The sequence below is a fragment of the Schistocerca nitens genome, chromosome 3 (genome assembly GCF_023898315.1).
Source record: "Schistocerca nitens isolate TAMUIC-IGC-003100 chromosome 3, iqSchNite1.1, whole genome shotgun sequence".
Classification (NCBI taxonomy): Eukaryota; Metazoa; Arthropoda; class Insecta; order Orthoptera; family Acrididae; genus Schistocerca; species Schistocerca nitens.
The window spans coordinates 718,383,416-718,404,108 of record NC_064616.1 but is presented as its reverse complement, the minus strand read 5'-3'; the positions used below and the strand labels follow the sequence as shown (position 1 = coordinate 718,404,108).

General features: G+C 42.5%; 1 protein-coding gene across 1 annotated transcript in view; it reads left to right on the top strand.

Annotated features, from left to right (window-relative positions):
* Positions 1 to 20,693, top strand: part of LOC126249735 (glutamate receptor ionotropic, kainate 2) — a 222,570-nt gene that overhangs the window by 173,822 nt on the left and 28,055 nt on the right. Inside the window, exon 15 of the mRNA XM_049951412.1 lies at positions 4,156 to 4,387. Coding sequence (XP_049807369.1) covers positions 4,156 to 4,387 — 232 coding nt within the window. The remainder of the gene's footprint in view (positions 1 to 4,155; positions 4,388 to 20,693) is intronic.

The following is a 20,693-nucleotide window of genomic DNA, read 5'->3' as shown; positions in this document are numbered from 1 at the left end:
CCATACTTTGTGTATATCTTGACATATTGTGTGTTTTTGAACAACTGTGGGTTCCATGAAAAATTTGTTTTATCGTTAATAGTAAACTTAATTTGTGCTTTTTAAAATCTTGAGATGAGAGTACCCTCATTCAAAAACAATTGTTCCCAAATGTTATATATGTATTTTTGAGAATTTTTTGAAATAATGTGTGTCGGGTGTAAGGTATTTGGTAGTAAATGAGTGTTGCTGATTTAAAGTTACTGTAGCATATATTATTACTAACATATCATGTTCTATTTCGTTTTTTTTTTTCTTTTGACAGAAGTGTATATCATCAGCATTTGTCCCAAATTAATTTTATTTTCAAGTTTGTTAGTGAACATAACCTAATTACTAATTACTAATTTTATTGAGGTTTTCCAGTTGTCACAATAGATATCTCTTTTCAGCTATTAATCACTCCAGTTGTTAAAGGCAATTGATAAAACATATAGCACACCAGAGCCGTAAATGAAAAAGGATCTGCAAGCTTTGTTTACTGTTCTGTAAAATATTGCACCAGCCACAGTGCAGCACCATTGTGTATGCAGTTCTCAGGTGCAGAATGAGTTATCTGATGTTCATATGCAGCTGGAAATCCCCCTGACTACCATCAACAAATTGGAAGCTGCTGCAAATAGGTGTGTTGGGAGGGCTACCAAGAGTCACGTATCGGAGACACCAGAGGTACCTCAAGTACTATCTTCTCTCATTGATTTTATCTCCTCTACAGAAAGTAAAGAATCTATCACTAACCATCCACTTGATTGTGAGTGCCATGCCGATGGCAGGTCCAGGGCCCCGTACAGGAGAGACAGGGACCAGGGAGAAATCAAGGTGTTAACCCTTCCTCCATGTCAACAAGTTCGAGGCTCTGTCTTCCACTGAGACCAAAACTAGGCCAGTGAGACTCAATTCACTTGTTAGAAAACTTAGTTATCCTGTGTTAAGGGAATGCAAATGCAAGAGGGTAATGGGCTATTAATCACCGGCACTTAAAACATGAGGTGAATAATGAGAAATTGCAGCGAGGGGTGGGAAGGAACATCTTGTGCACTCAGTCTGTGTGTCTGGGGCTTCATTGACATGCTGAAGAAACTGTTTTGACAGTCATTGAGGGAACAATATGCAACCAATTGCAAATTAAGGCACATGTTGGAACAAAAAAATGCCTGGGACCTAGGCTCTGAGGTCATACTTGGATCATTCTTCTGTATAGCAGAGAAGGTCAAGAGTACCAGGATGGCGAACAGTTTCAACAAAGCTCACAGTCTGTAGCATTGTCCCCAGAACTGATCATCACCACCACGTTCATAGCTGAGTAGAAGACCTTTGAAGGTCCTGTGACAAGCTAAGCTGTGACTTCCTAGACATATGCCATAGGGTTGAAAACTCTACAATTCCCCTAAATGGCTAAAATGTGAACTATACATCAGAGACTACTACCCAGGTAGCTGACCATGTGTTGGGTGCTTATTTAGGTTTTTTAGATTAGGTGACTCTCCATCCAGCCCAGAAAACAACACTTGTAGAAGGTCCAGAAGTGTTAGTGTATGATGAAAGGAGTGTCCTACCCACTCCCTCCACAGGCAAGAGTATTAAAATCCTCGTGGTAGATTGCAAAAGCATTGCATCAAAGTTCCAGAATTTGAAGTACTCCTGAAAAGCTTTGGAGGTCACATAATACTATGTACAAAAAACTGGTTAAAACTAAACTAAACCCTACCCGAACAGGCCATGAAGGCCTAACGGTACCAATCGACCACCATGCCATCATCAGTCCACAGGCATCACTGGATGCAGATATGGAGGGGAACGTGGTCAGCACATCACTCTCCCGGCCATATCTCAGTTTACGAGACCAGAGCCAGTACTGCTCAGTCAAGTAGCTCCTCATTTTGCCTCACAAGGGCTGAGTGCACCCCACTTGCCAACAGCGCTCGGTAGACTAATGTGGTAAAGTTGTTGGCACAGAAAGCTGGTTAAAACCTGAAATTGATATCAGTGATATTTAGAAAATTGATGTGGTGTAGACAAGAAACCCAAATCTACTGGGAAAGAAACTGAAGCTGCATGTGAGACTGTTTGGGGCAGACTGGGTAGCAGGGAGAGCATAAACTTATAACTGGATCCTTGCATCGGCCACCATGCACACCCCCATATATAACAAAAAGCTGTAGAGAAACTCCAGTTTGCTACTTCATAAGTTCCCCGATCATACTGCAATCATCAGAGGAGACATTAATCATCCAACTGTTTGTTAGGGAAATTGTAGTTTAGTTAGTGGTGGATGTGACAAGACACTCTGTGAAACATTACTAGCTGCTTTTTCTGAAGACTACCTAGAACAGTTAGTTTGAAACCCCACTCATGATGGAATGTAAGCATGCCAGACAAAAAATTGTTCAGCCACAGGAGACATCCTGCAAATACCATATAACACCACCTCTAGCTGTGGTAATGGTCTGTGTTTTGTGAGAAAGAGTGTCCACTAGTTCCTTCAGTTATGCGATGTTCAAATTAAGTTGCTCTGATGTTTGGATCCCATAGAGCTATCAAATAGTGAAGATGTTGGTTACTAGGTTTTGTCACACATTCCCAATAGTTCCAGCCATTTCATGTGGGATTAAAATTAGGTAAACTGGTGGATGATTCAAGCTACAATAGGTTACCTAAGTGTTCATCATACAAGGAATGGGTGCATTGTTGTCATCTTGGAAGATGGGAAACTCCAGAGCATGCTCATCATGAAGATGGAGGAGGAAGGGCAACACTTCAACACCAAGAATATTGAAACGGAACTGTGAGCTGACCCAAGTAGGAGGACTTTTGGATTCAAATCTGATTATTGAGTGAGTGGGCCTAGGTGTAGTTACAAAAAACAACCTTAAAAATCACAGAACCACCTCCGGCATGAACTACCTCCGCCACACACTGTGGGTTAAATGTCTTATTGGATGGTCAGTGCACTCAGAGCCTTACAGTAATTGAAATAAGCCAAGATTCAAACTTGTCAGACCGCCCTACATGATTCCAGTCAGCTACTGTCCAGTTTTTATATTTTTTGGCCCACTGAAGATGAAATTCCATACGTGATGCTGCGAGAAATGGCCTTTTGCAAAGTACTTGATTCCAAATGACCACTGCATGCAGTTCGCATCATCACAACTTTCACTCAGAAAGTGGTTGACGTGGATATAAAATAACTGGCACCAACAGTTCCTCTTACACCTGAAACCACTTCTGATTGACAGTGTGTGACACTCACCTCCAGACGCTCACAGGCCCGTTTTTCAGTATTAATCTATCTTTTTATATATATATATATATATTTTCACTATTTCGGTATTTAATGCCTCAATGTCCTTTTGCAGCAACTTTATAATTTCATTTTTTGAGTCCACTGTACTTACAAGATAGGCTGTTCCAACCCATAAACAAATGTAGCATGTCCATGGAACATCATCACTGATGTTTTTTTGCTTTTTTGACAAGATCAAAACGTTCCTACACTTTCCTATCGGCACCTTCTTGACTAATGTTCATCTCTGGCTCACTTAATGTTATATTATGTTGCTTGCAGACACTACATTTCTCATGGCTAATGGTGCATAACAATTTTTAGTGATTCTTACATAGCTGAGGACAGATACTGCATCAACTCGTATAGTATTGTGCCAGTCTCTTCTAACACCCATACATTCCATTATATTTGCCAAGTTTTCAACATCAGAAGAAAATACAATTGGAATCACTGAAGTGAATTTCTAATAACTGATCAACTGCCATTGAATTCAATGATTTAATCTCCTTCAGGCTCTTTTCAGATGTATCTTTGTCGCATTTTGGGTGCATAACTGTCTTTAAATAACTGGCATATTGAGGGTTTTGTAATCACTTATCTAGCAGCATTATTGAGAGTGTGGCCATTTGACACATCCATTCATAACAAAATTACACACAGCAACACTGTATGTCAATTTTCAGTATAGTTTGTCTGTTAAATTTATTCTTATTTAAGTGTTTTGGTAGTGAGTGCATGATGGTACATCAAAACTTTCATAATTTCAGGAACATTTTGAACATATTTACCACTTTACACTTGAGTTCAAGGATATCTACATCTTGTTTTAGGATTCCAATTTTTCAACGTACCAGAGGATGTGGTCATTCATGGAGTCTGCTCGTCCAAGCGTTTTTACAAGCTCAAATGTAGAAGGAGTGGACCGTGTTGTGAAAGGAAAAGGCAGTTATGCTTTTCTAATGGAATCAACATCAATAGAGTATGTTATTGAACGGAACTGTGAGCTGACCCAAGTAGGAGGACTTTTGGATTCAAAAGGCTACGGAATTGCCATGCCACCAAGTAAGTCCAAAAGTGTGTGAGTAATAATCAAAACTTTACCTTAACCCATTTTGCACACTTTTAATTTTTTCTTTCATTTTTAATTGTACCTCTAAAAATTTTCTTTGGTGTCACTGTAATTTTGAAGCAAAGTGTCAGAGAGAATTATAAATAGACAAATCAGTAGGACTGAAACAGAAAGCCACCCTCTTGTTACCAAATAAGCGCTGAAGACGCTCAGACAAGCGTTCAATACTGTGAGCCTCACTGTACTGAGTAAAGGCACTGCAAAGTCCAAATACATCTTGTTCCATAGAGGCCAGGTTGCTGGCCATTTGGAAGATATCTTTTCAGGAGCCAGTTGATGTTTGGCACATTGGGTACATACATCTGTTGCTCCATGTCCTCATCAACCTCATCCAGTACACATGTCACCACAGAGTGGTTTTTGTACAGGACATTTTCCAGTTACTTTGATGTAGGAGATGGAGAACTTGCATTTGCAAATGGAAGAGTGTCCACAACAGGGAGTTGATGGAGGCTTTCAGGGAGATGGGTAGCATTGTGCTACCTTAGTAGCTGTTGTGGGAAAGTTTTGCATGAAATTCTGTACTGTTAATATGTAAGGAAACAAACCCCTCCCCTCTGTCAAACACTAGAGAAATAGCCAAGAGGAGATGAAATGCATCAGAATTGCCACAATGACTGATGGGCTATGAATAGATTTAGTGGCAGTAATTACTGAGTAACAAACTATCAGTGCTGTGATTCCTGCTCTGGTAACCTATTGTGCATACTGAATTATCCCTATATATGACTGCTCCTTTAACTTGACTACTGAGAGATCTGTTGATGAATTCATTACTTTGCTGCTGAGGCACTGTTCAGCATATACTAAATAGCAACTGGCCAACCATATATAAAAACAATATTAAAGTTGTTAAATGTAGACCACAAAATACTAAAAATATGGTATGCTATGACAGTGAATACAATAATAATGCTGCTACTCATAGCTAAAGAAAGGTCTGTGAATAGTGGTGAAGTTTAGAAAATATACACAAAACTCAAACAAGTCTACAAAACTGAAATTAAAATAGCCAAGTTCAGTGATCAGCTGGAAGCTTGTTCTGTAGTAGTATATATGAAATTTCCAGATGCCACACAAGATGGCGAAGCATCCCACTCTGCCAAGGACTTTTTCCATTGGGTGGATTTTGACATCCTTGAAGTATAAAGAATCAATGTTTCCACTTCTTTGGCATTCTTTTGGGACAAGACGATCCTTGTACTACAGGGGATGCATCGGCTGCCTAGATTGACGACTAATTGGGAGTAAATGGTAATAGGAATAAGGTGGCTTTATGCTGTTCATTTAATACCCTTCTGTCATACACCAGGAACTGATGAAAAAGCTTTTGTAGGTATCCTAATACAATTACTTTCAAGATATAGACATCACAAACTTCATGCCTGGTGAAATAGCATAGGCTTAAGGGAAAAATGAAAAAATGTATCTCACTTAATAAATTCATTTAAATCACATAATCTGTACTGCATCAATGAACAACCAACAAGGCAAGGATCATACCTAGACAACATAATCACCAGTGAGAATAAATACTGTGTAGAAGAATGTAGTGTGGTTAAATTAGGGCATCTGATCATGAAGAACTATGTCCAAAAATAAGACAGTCACTCTTTGAATGTACCAAAAGCTTTGTAAAGTACAGAACCCTCATTGAAAATATGATGAGGCAACTCAGATCAGTGGACTGCTCCTTTAACTTGACTACTGAGCGATCTGTTGATGAATTCATTACTTTGTTGCTAATGCATTGCTCAGCATTTACTAAATAGCAACTGTCCAACCATATATAAAAACAATATTAAAGTTGTTAAATGTAGACCACAAAATACTGATAATATGGTATGCTATGACAGTGAATACAATAATAATGCTGCTTCTCATAGCTAAAGAAAGGTCTGTGAATAGTGGTGAAGTTTAGAAAATATACACAAAACTCAAACATGTCTACAAAACTGAAATTAAAATAGCCAAGTGTAAAAGAAATTATAGCTATATTTTGAAATCTAAAAATAGTACTAATGCAGCATGGAATGTAATTAAAAGTGAAATAAATCAATCCAAGAAAGATAATACCATTGCCATAGACTCCAATGCATTGGATGAATACTTTGTAAACTGTACAAGCTGTCATCATTCAAGCTGCAACAACAGCTCAATTGCTGAGACACTTGTACCCCAAACAAAAAATATAACTACATTCTCATGGTCTAAAATTACTCCTTACAATATTAGCAAAGCAATTAACAAGCTTGGATATTCTAAAACAGGGCAATATTATGGAATGAACAGCTCTGTCATAGAGAGCATAGCAGATGAAATTAAAATGCCATTGCTTTTTCTAGCCAACAGAATTGTGGCAGATAGTATTTTCCCTGTAGCACTTAAAATCACTGTTAGACTGTCAGTGTTTAAGAAAGGAGAAATATGCCTCCCTAGTGACCATAGGACCATCTCAGTTGTATGAAAAATAATAGAAATCTGTATACATAAATATGTGACTCTTTTGAAAACAACAGGTTATTGACTGCAAACCAGTTTGGCTTTAGATCAGATCTGTCAACAGTGAAAGCAACAGGAAATATGTTAGATATGATTTGTGATGCTGTTGGAAAAAGAGACAAGCTACATGTGCTAAACTTATAGACTTGAGGAAAGTCTTTGACATGGTGTTACACAGAAAGTATAAGCCAATAATCAGGTATCATAGATGCTTAAAATAAAATGTGGAATCCCACAGGGGTTGGCTCTTGAACCCTTTCTCTTGATTGTTTATACAAATTGTTTCCCAAGTCATATATCAAGTGAGAACATGATCTATGCTGCTGATATCATACTGGTAACAATAGGTGTAAACTTATAAATCGAGATGACTAATCACTGGTGTCTGGCCAACCAGCTGTCCACAAGCAAAACAAAATGAGAAGAACTTTATTTCAGTCCCTTAGCAATGAAGTCTGAGAATAAAAATGTGGAATTACTTGGGCTTTTGATCAGTAAGTGACTATATTCTTCCACTCACAGCTGCAATATGGAATACTGTTGTGGGGAAATGCAACAGAGTCGACTTGCAGAAGAAAGCCGTTAGATGTATTCTAGGTTTGCCTCTAAGAGATACTTGCAGAAGTCATTTTAGATGACATAACATTATGACAGTCCCCACCTTTTACATCTATAGTTCACTAATTTATGCCAAAGAAAATTTAGACTAAGAAAAATGTTCATTTGCATAATACCAGAAGAAGCCACGTGATAGATTTACCATACTGAAGACTTTCTCACACATGCAATAGCCATAAACACATGAGCCTGAAATTCTTCAACAAATTGCCAAAAACAGCTCATTTGACTGCCTTACACAATTTTAAAAAAGTTTTAGAAATGTTATTAAAAGAGCAAGAATATTACACACTTGATGAACTCATGGACAGTGATTTTCAAGACTTGCACATTGAGTAGCTGTACTTTTCAATAAAAATATATCTAATGATTATAAAAGAATTCTGCATTTACACACCTGTAAAGAAGTCTACTAGTATCATTGCTTCAAGTAGTCATGCGTAATTGTAAACTAAGTGTTGGTAATTAATATTGACAAGGGCCACAGTATCAAAATATACTGAATGGCTTACAATGAACATTGTAATTCTAGTAAACATTATAGGTTATTGTAGGCCCCCTACAGACTGTTGTCCACTTTAACTGTTTCTCCATCTTCTTCCTTTCTTCCCCCCCCCCCCCCCCCCCCCCCCCCCCCCCCCCCCCCACGGTTCCGGACTGCGAGACCACCGCGGCCGGCTCTCCATCTTTCCTAGCTAGTTTAGCACATAGGCAGTGGTAGCTGTAAGTGGAATAAATTTCACATAACCATTTTTTTTACCCATGAAAGGTTGAAACTCATTTTATGTTCTTAGGTATTTGGATCTTTTCATTTGCTTCTAAATGTTGTTCCATAGGACAGATACCATCTTTATTGAGCATGTTGGCCTAGATATTCTACTTCTGTTTGGAAAAATATGCTTTTTGCAAGCTGCACTTGACCCCAGTTGTCTACAGTTTGTTGAATTAGAGATAGAGATTTGATAACTATTCTTTTTGATTGGACCCAAGAAAAACACTTAGAAGGTGCAATAGGCCTACTAAAAAGACTGTGCTTACACCATGCTTGTCTGCCCTATTCTGGAGTACTGCTGTGTGGTGTGGGATCCACATCAGGTGGGACTGGCTCATTTCGTACTATCGCGAAATAGGGAAGATTGTGCCACCGACATGATACATGAATTGGAGTGGCAATAATTAAAACAAAGGCATTTGTCATTGCAACAGGATCTTCTCATGAAATTTCAATCACCAGTTTTCTCCTCTGATAGCAAAAACATTCTGTTGCCACTCACCTACATAGGGAGAAATGATCATCACGATAGAACAAGAGAAATCAGGTCTTCCACAGAAAAATGTAAGTGCTCATTTTTCCCATGCACCATTCAAGAGTGGAACGGTAGAGACACAGCTTGAAGGTGGTCCATTGAACCCTCTGCCAGGCACTTTATTGTGAATAGCAGAGTAATCATATAGATGTAGACATATGATAGTACTTACATCATCAATTTTTCCAAATGTCATTGGATCAGTACTGGTGCACTTGCAATGCAAAAGGGCAGTTCTTTATGCTGGTATAGGCCAGGAAAGGTAGTTGCAAGGGGCATTTGAAAAGTCCATGCAAAGTCCGAGAGATTGCACCACCAGCACGTATCGAGGTCGTGTATAGTTAATAGCATCTTTGGAAAGAACGCACACCAAGTTTCAGCCATATTGGTCTATTTCTTTGTGCTTGGCATTCGTGTGCATCAAGGAAGTTGAGTGATTGTCAAAAAATGGACAAAAAAGATTATGCAAGGCAAAAAGCCGCAGGGGACTAAAGAGAAGCTTGATCAACATTACGGTGATTCTGCACCTTCAATTCGAACAGTTTCTAAGTGGTTTCAAAATTTTCGGAGTGGCCATATGGGCACAAGTGATGCTGAACGTTCTGGACGCCCGTGGAGGTTATGACTCCAGAAATCATTGATAAAATCCATGATATGGTGATGGATGACAGAAGAGTTAAGGTGCGTGAGATTGCTAGTGCTGTGGGCATCTCGAATGAATGGGTACATAATATTTTGCATAAACATTTGGACATGAAAAAGCTATCCACAAGATGGGTTCCACGATTGCTCACGCTTGACCCAAAACGGAATCGTGTGAAGTGTTGCAAGGATTGTTTGCAGCTGTTCAGGAAGAATCCGCAGCCGGCCACTCTGGCCGAGCAGTTCTAGGCGCTTCAGTCCGGAACCACGCGACTGCTACGGTCGCAGGTTTGAATCCTGCCTCGGGCATGGATGTGTGTGATGTCCTTCGGTTAGTTAGGTTTGAGTAGTTCTAAGTCCTAAGGAACTGATGCCCTCAGATGTTAAGTCCCATAGGGCTCAGAGCCATTTGAACCATTTGAAGAATCCGCAGGACTTTAAGCGTTGTTTCGTCACTGTGGATGAAACATGGGTACATTACTATAGTCCTGAGACCAAACAACAATCTAAACAACAGGTTACCAAGGGAGAATCTGCACCAAACAAGGCGAAGACCATTCCTTCGGCTGGAAAGGTTATGGCGACTGTCTGTTGGAATTCACAAGGGACGATCTGGAAAAGGGTAAAACTATAACAGGTGCATATTATTCATTGTTATTGGACAGTCTGAAAACCGAGCTGCAAGAAAAACTCCAGCGATTGGACTGCAAATAAGTCCTTTTCCATCACGATAATGCACCAGCACACACCTCAGCAATTGTGGTCGCAAAATTATTGGAAATAAGATTCCAATTTGTTTCACATCCCCCCTATTCTCCAGAATTGTGTCCCTCGAACTACTATTTGTTCCCCAATTTGAAGAAATGGCTGGTGGGACAAAGATTTTATTCAAATGAGGAGGTGATTGCAGCAACTAATAGCTATTTTCCAGACTTGGACAATTCCTATTATTTGGAAGGGATCAACAAATTAGAACACTGTTGGACAAAGTGTATAAGTCTAAAAGGAGACTGTTGTTGTTGTCGTCTTCAGTCCTGAGACTGGTTTGATGCTGCTCTCCATGCTACTCTATCCTGTGCAAGCTTCTTCATCTCCCAGTACCTACTGCAGCCTACATCCTTCTGAATCTGCTTAGTGTATTCATCTCTTGGTCTCCCTCTATCATTTTCACTCTCCACACTGCCCTCCAGTGCTAAATTTGTGATCCCTCGATGTCTTAGAACATGTACTACCAACCGATCCCTTCTTCTAGTCAAGTTGTGCCACAAGCTCCTCTTCTCCCCAATTCTATTCAATACCTCCTCATTAGTTATGTGATCTACCCATCTAATCTTCAGCATTCTTCTGTAGCACCACATTTCGAAAGCTTCTATTCTCTTCTTGTCTAAACTATGTATCGTCCAAGTTTCACTTCCATACATGGCTACACTCCATACAAATACTTTAAGAAATGACTTCCTGACATTTAAATCTATACTCAATGTTAACAAATTTTTCTTCTTCAGAAACGCTTTCCTTGCTATTGCCAGTCAACATTTTATATCCTCTCTACTTCAACCATCATCAGTTATTTTGCACCCCAAATAGCAAAACTCCTTTACTACTTTAAGTGTCTCATTTCCTAATCTAATTCCCTCAGCATCGCCCGACTTAATTCGACTACATTCCATTATCCTCCTTTTGCTTTTGTTGATGTTCATCTTAATATCCTCCTTTCAAGACACTGTCCATTTCGTTTAACTGCTCTTCCAAGTCCCTTGCTGTCTCTGACAGAATTACAATGTCATCAGCGAACCTCAAAGTTTTTATTTCTTCTCCATAGATTTTAATACCTACTCCAAATTTTTATTTTGTTTCCTTCATTGCCTGCTCAATATACAGATTGAATAACATCAGGGAAAGGCTACAACCGTGTCTCACTCCCTTCCCAACCACTGCTTCCCTTTCATGGCCCTTGACTCTTATAACTGCCATCTGCTTTCTGTACAAATTGTAAATAGCCTTTCACTCCCTGTATTTTATCCCTGCCATCTTCAGAATTTGAAAGAGAGTATTCCAATCAACATTGTCAAAAGCTTTCTCTAAGTCTACAAATGCTGGAAATGTAGGTTTGCCTTTCCTTAATCTTGCTTCTAAGATAAGTCGTAGGGTCAGTATTGCCTCACATATTCCAACATTTCTACGGAATCCAAACTGATCTTCCCCAAGTTCGGCTTCTACCAGTTTTTCCATTCTTCTGTAAAGAATTCGTGTATGTATTTTGCAGCTGTGACTTATTAAACTGATAGTTCGGTAATTTTCACATCTGTCAACACCTGCTTTCTTTGGGATTGGAATTGTTATATTCTTCTTGAAGTCTGAGGGTATTTCGCCTGTCTCATACATCTTGCTCACCAGACGTTAGAGTTTTGTCAGGACTGGCTCTCCCAAGGCTGTCAGTAGTTCTAATGGAATGTTATGTACTCTGGGGGCCTTGTTTCGACTCAAGTCTGTCAATGCTCTGTGAAACTCTTCACGCAGTATCATATCTCCCATTTCATCTTCATCTACATCCTCTTCCATTTCCATAATATTGTCCTCAAGTACTTCGCCCTTGTATAGACCCTCTATATACTCCTTCCACCTTTCTGCTTTCCCTTCTTAGCTTAGAACTGGGTTTCCATCTGAGCTCTTGATATTCGTGCAAGTGGTTCTCTTTTCTCCAAAGGTCTCTTTACTTTTCCTGTAGGCAGTATCTATCTTACCCCTAGTGAGATAAACCTCTACATCCGTACATTTGTCCTCTAGCCATCCCTGCTTAGCCATTTTGCACTTCCTGTCGATATCATTTTTGAGACGTTTGTATTCCTTTTTGCCTGCTTCATTTACTGCATTTTTATATTGAATTCAGTATTTCTTCTGTTACCCAAGGGTTTCTACTAGCCCTCGTCTTTTTACCTACTTGATCCTCTGCTGCCTTCACTATTTCATCCCTCAAAGCTACCCATTCTTCTTCTACTGTATTTGTTTCCTCCATTCCTGTCAATTGTTCCCTTATGGTCTCCCTGAAACTCTGTACAACCTCTGGTTCTTTCAGTTCATACAGGTCCCATCTCCTTAAATTCCCACCTTTTGCAGTTTCTTCAGTTTTAATCTGCAGTTCATAACCAATAGATTGTGGTTTGAGTCCACATCTGCCCCTGGAAATGTCTTACAATTTAAAACCTGGTTCCTAAATCTCTGTCTTATCATTATATAATCTATCTGATACCTTTTAGTATCTCCAGGGTTCTTCCATGTATACAACCTTCTTTCATGGTTCTTGAACCAATTGTTAGCTACGATTAAGTTATGCTCTGCACAGAATTCTACCAGGCGGCTTCCTCTTTCATTTATTACCCCCAATCCATATTCACCTACTATGTTTCCTTCTCTCCCTTTTCCTACTCTTGAATTCCAGTCACCCATGACTATTAAATTTTCATCTCCCTTCACTACCTGAATAATTTCTTTTATCTCATCATACACTTCATCAATTTCTTCATCATCTGCAGAGCTAGTTGGCATATAAACTTGTACTACTGTAGCAGGTGTGGGCTTCGTGTCTATCTTGGCCACAATAATGCATTCACTATGCTGTTTGTAGTAGCTTACCCACACTATGTCAAAAAATAAAAAACGTTTACCCCAAACACATAAGTAGTTTTTATTTTTGCACAGACTGTTCAAACGCCCCTCGTACCATAAACCATTAGTTTACTTCTAGATTGCAACAAAACTGGGAACCTAGGCACCAGACATACCCAGAAGGATTAGTGTACCTGATTTGCATGTGTTGCGTCCATCAGCTCCTTGTGGTTCTTCTAACACTGTTCCTGCTGCTTCTGATGTTGCTATTGCTTCTTCTGTTGTTCCAGTTGCTTCTTCTGTTGTTACAATAGCTTGTGTCAATGCTGTTATTGCTGTTCCACATCTATTCTTGATGCCATTTGATCTCATCACCAATTTTCTAACTATGCAGAATGTATTTACTGGAACACTTTCAAGCAAGTACATGTGGTGATCGCTATCTCCCAGTTCAAATGCAAGCACAGCTGTTGTAGTAACATAGCTAAACAGTCTGAAGAGAAGCTCATGCAAAAACCAGTAACTCGATAAAATTTGTAATGACATTATAACCACAGGAGTTCAAAATAAGTCCAAGGAAAGTCTGGATCAAAGTGTTGTCATCTACAATAAATGATACTTGAAACAGATAAAGGGTGGTGGTGATTGGACACAAAGTGCCTGTAACTATTTTCAGTCACACTTCTGCATGTGCATGCCCCCCCCCCCCCACACACACATGCATGCGTATACACAGGGAGGGAAGGGGGGGGGGGGGGAGAGGGAGAGAGAGAGAGAGAGAGAGAGAGAGAGAGAGAGATCCTGTTGGTGTTACATTGTGGTTCATGTTGTTGGTAGTAATTAAGGACTGGAGAGAGAAAGGCTATGGGAGATTGCAAAGAGTAGGAAGGAGAAGGTAGCAGAACAGCAGTACAGAAATACAGAGAGGGTTCTTATAGACAGGATAGATAGAGGTTATTCGTACACAGGATTAAGAAGAAGAGAACAAGCAGTTACCTGAGATAAGCCAGAAAATGAACAGTTAGTAAGAAAGCAAGAAATGGAAAAATGAACTCAGGAAAACCAAATGACATAAAATATTAAAAATAGTAACAAGAAATATATATAAATGGGAAAATGGTGAATACCAGGGGACAACAAGAGAAAGCAATGAAATCATAACAGAAAAAAAAGAAGATTGTAAAAGCAGTCTGTACTTAAAGCACAGAAGTGCTGATGTAGTTGGGAAGAGGATGTATCCCACAAGACACAATTTGAGAGTGAGACATGAATTCGTAATTGCAGCAGATATCACTGGATGGATAATTTTGGTGTGATAGAAGAGCATACACAAAATGACAAGCATATTGAAGTGACAATGGCTTGAGGATTGAGGAGATGACTGTGGAGGTGTTTTTGGCTTAATTTGAGGAGGTAGGCTGCATGCAGTAGCCTGAATGTGCTAGTCTATAAAGACAATCTTTCCAGTGGGAGATCCGTGTGCAGCCATGTTAAGACTTCTCGGGGAGTCGGAATTATGCATTCTCATAAACATGACTAATACATGTCTGAAGACGAATGTCCAGAATGTACTGGATTTCTGGTCTGGGATGACAGTGAGTACATTTCATAGGTAGCCTGCTTGGTATCTGTTGAATGCTATCATGAGTGTAAATATTACTGTTATAACCTTTAATCACTAATAAATTGCGTCGATATACAAAAGTAGAAACAATAGCGGGTTACATGCTATTAACTCTGTATCTGTCATTCGACTGCCGTGCCGTGACATGCAGCCGGCGCCGTTCATAGCCAGGTGGCGCTCCCGCACTCGGCCCAACTGCAGAGCGCCTCTATCGCCGTGTTTGCATACTGACGTAGCGGCACTTTTAAATCTCGTGGCACTGTCACAACACTTTTCCCCCCTTGAAAAAAAAACACTCACTTCCTTGGAGACACGGACAGTGCGGAGACATCCATGGCCTCTTGGAAGGGCCCGCAGAGAAATATGAGAGTATGGTCGAAAATGTCCAGGATGGAAGCTTGCGCGTGGAAAATGTCTCCTGGACGAGATGATCGGTGAAAACTCCGGAGCAGCATCCATAGGTGTCGTGGACCTGGGGGTGTGCTCCAGCGAGATAAGTCCCGGAGAAGGCAGCATCGCGACTGGGGCCGGTTCCGGCGTACTCGGAAGCGGTAGCGACGTCGACTGCAGCAACACGCACGGAAGATCGGCAGCAGCGACAGGACTGGCTTCTCGGGCTGGTGGAGGTGAAAGAAGGAGCGGTGGCACCGGCATGGCCACCACTCGTGGGTGCATCTGGTCGTAATGGCGAACAACCATGCCGTCGTCCGTACGTATTTCACAAAGCCGGCGGCCGCGAAGAGCCTGGACCACCCCTGGAATCCATTTAGGGCGAGATCCATACCCTCGTGCCCACACGTCGGCGCCCACCGAGTATTTTCCCGCACTAGGGGACACAGTAGAAGGCCTGAAAGGGTGAAGCAGGTGCAGTAGAGTGCGCGGTTGGCGGCCATGCAAGAGTTCAGCAGGGCTGCGATCACCCAGAGGCGTGAAGCAATAAGAACTCAGAAATTGCAACAGAGCGTCATCTGTGGAAAAATCACTAAGGAATTTTTTCATCTGGCTTTTGAAAGTGCGGACAAGGCGCTCGACCTCCCCATTCGATTGCGGATGGAAGGAAGGTGCTGTAATATGATGAATCCCTTGTCCAGTACAAAAATCATGGAAGGCCTGCGAAGAGAACTGAGGGCCATTGTCCGTGACAATCGTGGATGGAAGACCTTCTAGCACAAATATTTTGGACAAAGCCAGCGTCGTCACCACAGTGGTGGGCGACGGACATCGAACAACAAACGGAAACTTCGAGAAGGCATCAATCAACAGTAGCCAATAAGTGCCAAGGAAGGGGCCCACAAAGTCAGCGTGCTGGATCAAGCCACGGAGAGGGCATTGTACAGGTTGCAGCCAGTTGTTGAGCACACTGACCACACGCAGCGACCATGTGGGCGATGTCCGAATCAATACCGGGTCAATAAACATGCCTGCGGGCCAGGGACTTAGTCCGAGAAATCCCCCAATGGCCTTCATGCAATAGCTTGAGAACATCTTTGCGAAGAGAGGCTGGCACCATGACCCGTGGAGATGCACCATCCGTGGCCAGAAGAACAACACCCTCATGAACAGACAGACGAAGGCGCAAGGCATGGTAGTTGCGAAGGGGATCCGATGCCCGGCCCTTGGTCCTGTCCCGCCAACCCTGTTGAACAAAACCGATCACCTGACACAGGACCAGGTCCCGCGCAGTAGCCGACGCGACCTGCGAACCTGTAAGTGGAAAACCCTCGACCGCACGACGTTCTTCCTCATCAGTGTGGAAACAGTAGTTCATCTCGATCGAAAACCGGGACGGGGCCCATCGGCAAACGCAACAACGCGTCAGCGTTGGCGTGCTGGGCCGTGGGGCGATAGTGAATCTCATAGTGAAAACGAGACAAGTATAAGGCCCAACGTTGCAGGCGGTGAGCTGCCTTATCCGGAAGCGACGCTGATGGGCTGAACAGAGAGACCAGCAGTCTGATTGCAGATTTCACGTAACGGGAGACAAGGGAGGGGAGCCCAACTCCAAATACGTGCGAGAATTAATGAGAGTTACTGCAGAGCCAGTACCTTTTTGAGTATAAATGATAGCGAGCGCCTCCTTTTCGATTTGAGAGTAATGCCGTTGGGCATCGTTGAGGGTCTTGGAAGCATAGGCGATGGGTCGTTCTGACCCATCCTCATACCGATGGGCGAGAACAGCCCCTAGGCCATACTGTGACGCGTCAGTCGCCAGGACCAAGTGCTGACCCGGACGGAATGTGGCAAGACAAGGCGCTGACTGCAAATGTGCCTTCAGGCGGAGAAAAGCCTGCTCACACTCATCGGACCAACAGAAAGGAACGTTTTTGCGTAACAGCTGATGCAGAGGATGAGCTACCGCCGCCGCGGATGGAATGAATTTGTGATAATACGCAATCTTGCCTAGAAACGCCTGAAGTTCTTTGACTGTAGACAGCCGGGGTAGAGCGGTAATGGCTGCAACTTGCTGTCGTAGAGGACGTATACCCTCACGGGACAAGTGGAAACCAAGATAAACAATGGAGGGTTGGAAGAACTGTGACTTGTCCAGATTGCACTTCAACCCAGCCGAATGCAGAACCCGAAACAGTGAACGCAAATTGTGAAAGTGCTCCTCAGTGGAGGCCCCCGTGACAACAATGTCATCCAGGTAGTTGATGCAGCCGGGAACGGAAGCCGTGAGCTGTTCCAAACACCGCTAAAAAATGGCCGGCGTGCTAGCTACACCAAATGGTAACCGCTGGTACTGATACAACCCACAAGGAGTGTTGATGACGAGAAATTCCTTGGAAGACGCATCCAACGGCAACTGATGGTACGCCTCTGATAAGTCAAGTTTGGGAAAGACCTGGCCCCCACTGAGCTTGGTAAATAACTCCTCAGGACGGGGAAGAGGATAAGTGTCAATCAGGCTCTGAGCGTTGACGGTGGCTTTAAAATCACCACACAATCGCAGACTTCCGTTTGGTTTAGAAACCACCACGATTGGCGATGCCCATTCGCTGGAGGTAACAGGAAGGAGAATCCCTGAAGCTGTTAACCTGTCTATCTCAGCCTTGACAGGTGCATGCAATGCCATCGGAATAGGGCGTGCCCGGAAAAACTTAGGGCGAGCTGTAGGTTTAAGAGTAATGTGGGCTTCAAAATCCTTGGCACGACCCAGTCCAGCAGAGAACACGGACGAGAATTCAGAACACAATCCATCCAGCTGTTGATATGGAATGTCCTCAGATATGAGGTGCACATCATCATCAGTGGAGAACCCGAACAACTGGAAAGCATCATAACCGAACAGGTTTTCCGTGCCCGCATGATCCACCACATAAAACGTGAGGGGCCTAACAACAGACTTGTAGGCAGTGGAAGCATCAAACTGGCCATCGATAGGGATTTTCTGCTTATTATAAATTCGCAGATTTCGCGTAACGGGAGACAAGGGAGGGGAGCCCAACTCCAAATACGTGCGAGAATTAATGAGAGTTACTGCAGAGCCAGTGTCCACTTGCATGCGAATGTCTTTATCCAGAACACGAACAGTAACAAACAACTTATTTGTTTGAGAAAGCACACAGTTAACATCCATGTCCGATGCCTCGTCCTCGTCGATAGGAACTTTAGGGGACTGACACACAGAAGCAATGTGGCCTTTTTTCCTACATGAATTACACGTGGCCCAACGTTTTGGACACGCGGCCCTGTCATGCTGTACGAAACAACGTGGACAAGAAGGAAGTGCGGAACGAACCTGCTTCTGTGGTTGCTGTTTTCGCAGCGAGCGTGGCGGCCCAACGCGACGTTGTTGACGCGAGTGGACCGCCGCCACATCATCGTTCCCCTGGGAATCAGGCAAATTCTCCATGTCGAAAGTGGTCTGTACAGTGCCCACATGACACCACGCGTCTATTTGCGCACCAGCAGTGTGAGACACTTCAAAAGATTGAGCGATGCTGAGAACTTCCGACGGGTTTGGCAGTTGTAAGGCACGTTGCCGAACTTCTTTATCAGGAGCAAGCCGTAGAATAGCGTCCCGAACCATTGAATCAGCATAAGACTCATGATGAGTGTCCGTGACAAACTGACATTTCCTACTCAGACCGTGTAGTTCCGCCGCCCAAGCCCGGTAAGATTGATGGAGCTGTTTACGACACCGGTAGAACGCCACGCGGGCGGCAACGACGTGGGTGTTTTTTCGGTAATAGTTAGACAATAAGTCACACATTTCTTGGAAGGACAGAGAGGCAGGTTCCCGCAGAGGGGCTAAATGAGATAGCAGCTGATAGATCCGTGGGGAAATCCAAGATAGAAATAACGACTTACACATAGGAGCGTCGACAATGCTGAAAACCAAGAAGTGTTGCCGCAAACGCTTCTCATAATCCTCCCAGTCTTCAGCGGCCTCGTCGTAAGGAGGGAATGGAGGCTGAGAAGAGGAAGACAGACGATGAGTAAGCGACGTCGACAACGCCTGAATAGCAGCCGTCAGCTGTGTTTGTTGTGCCTGAATAGCAGCCGTCAGCTGTGTTTGTTGTTCAATGAGCGCTTGCATAAGCTGTTCCATGTCTGCCCCGACACGAACACACAATTCCACAACACAGGAAAAAAAATATCCGACCTCGTCGCCAAAAAGTGTTATAACCTTTAATCACTAATAAATTGCGTGGATATACAAAAGTAGAAACAATAGCGGGTTACATGCTATTAACTCCGTATCTGTCATTCGTCTGCCGTGCCGTGACATGCGGCCGTCGCCGTTCATAGCCAGGTGGCGCTCCCGCGCTCGGCCGAGCTGCGGAGCGCCTCTATCGCCGTGTTCGCGTACTGACGTAGCGGCACTTTTAAATCTCATGGTACTGTCACAACAATTATGTTAAATCATTTTACTATGTGATTAAAATATCTGATATATGTGTACCTGTTATATGTATACATATAAATTTAAATTGTCCTTTGTCTTGTCAGTGAAGTCAGTAAAGAGATCTAGTGAAATCTTCTTAAAGGAAGGCACAGTTAATGTGATAATAGCTGCTGTTCCTTATTGTACAATAACATATCCTATGTTTGTTATCAGATGACTACCTATATGCAGAGAAATGATAAGAATGCATTCCAGTTTAATACTGCAGTGCTGTGTTGTATGTCCGCAGCTCGTGGTCCAGTGACTACCATTGCTACCTCTGGATCACGGGGTCCCGGGTTTGATTCCCAGCTGGGTTGGGGATTTTCCCTGCCCAGGGACTGGGTGTTTGTGTTGTCCTCATCATTTCATCATCACCATTTGTGAGAGTGGCTAGATTGGACTGTGTTAAAAATTGCACGGTGTAAAAATTGGGCCTTCTATGGGTGCTGATTAGCGCGCAGTTGGGCACCCCATAAACATCATCACAACTGCAATGCTGTGTTGTACGTTGGCAACCGTAATGCCCTTGTCGCTAATGACAAATGTGTGGAAGGTGGCAAATAATCTATTGCCATAGGAATCTTTACAGGCAAGCAAAAGATTATTTGACACAAATGCAGTTTGAATAAATGTAATGCACTCAACTTATTCTGAAGAACTGCTATATTGTTGACAACTTGTTAGTGACTAACAATAAGCAGAAGTCTGACACTGGGCATGCATCTATATGCACTGAATGTTTGCCAGTAGAGCTAACTGTCAACAACTTGGAGTAATGTTCGGCACCAACTAGCAACACAGAACTCTCACTAGAAGCACAGAACTACATGTAGAAGTAGAAGTAGCAGTAGAGACTGACACCCTGGTGATCGCCACTTATAACACCATCCTGGCACTCCCAACTGGTCAGCAGTCCAAAGATTCTTCACTGGTGGCAATGTTCAAAGCCACAGCACCCACAAGAAGCTACGAGGCACCAGCTCTGGCAATACTGGTAACCTATGATACTACATACAACTTACATCCTTCCTTACTGGTGCCCTTTA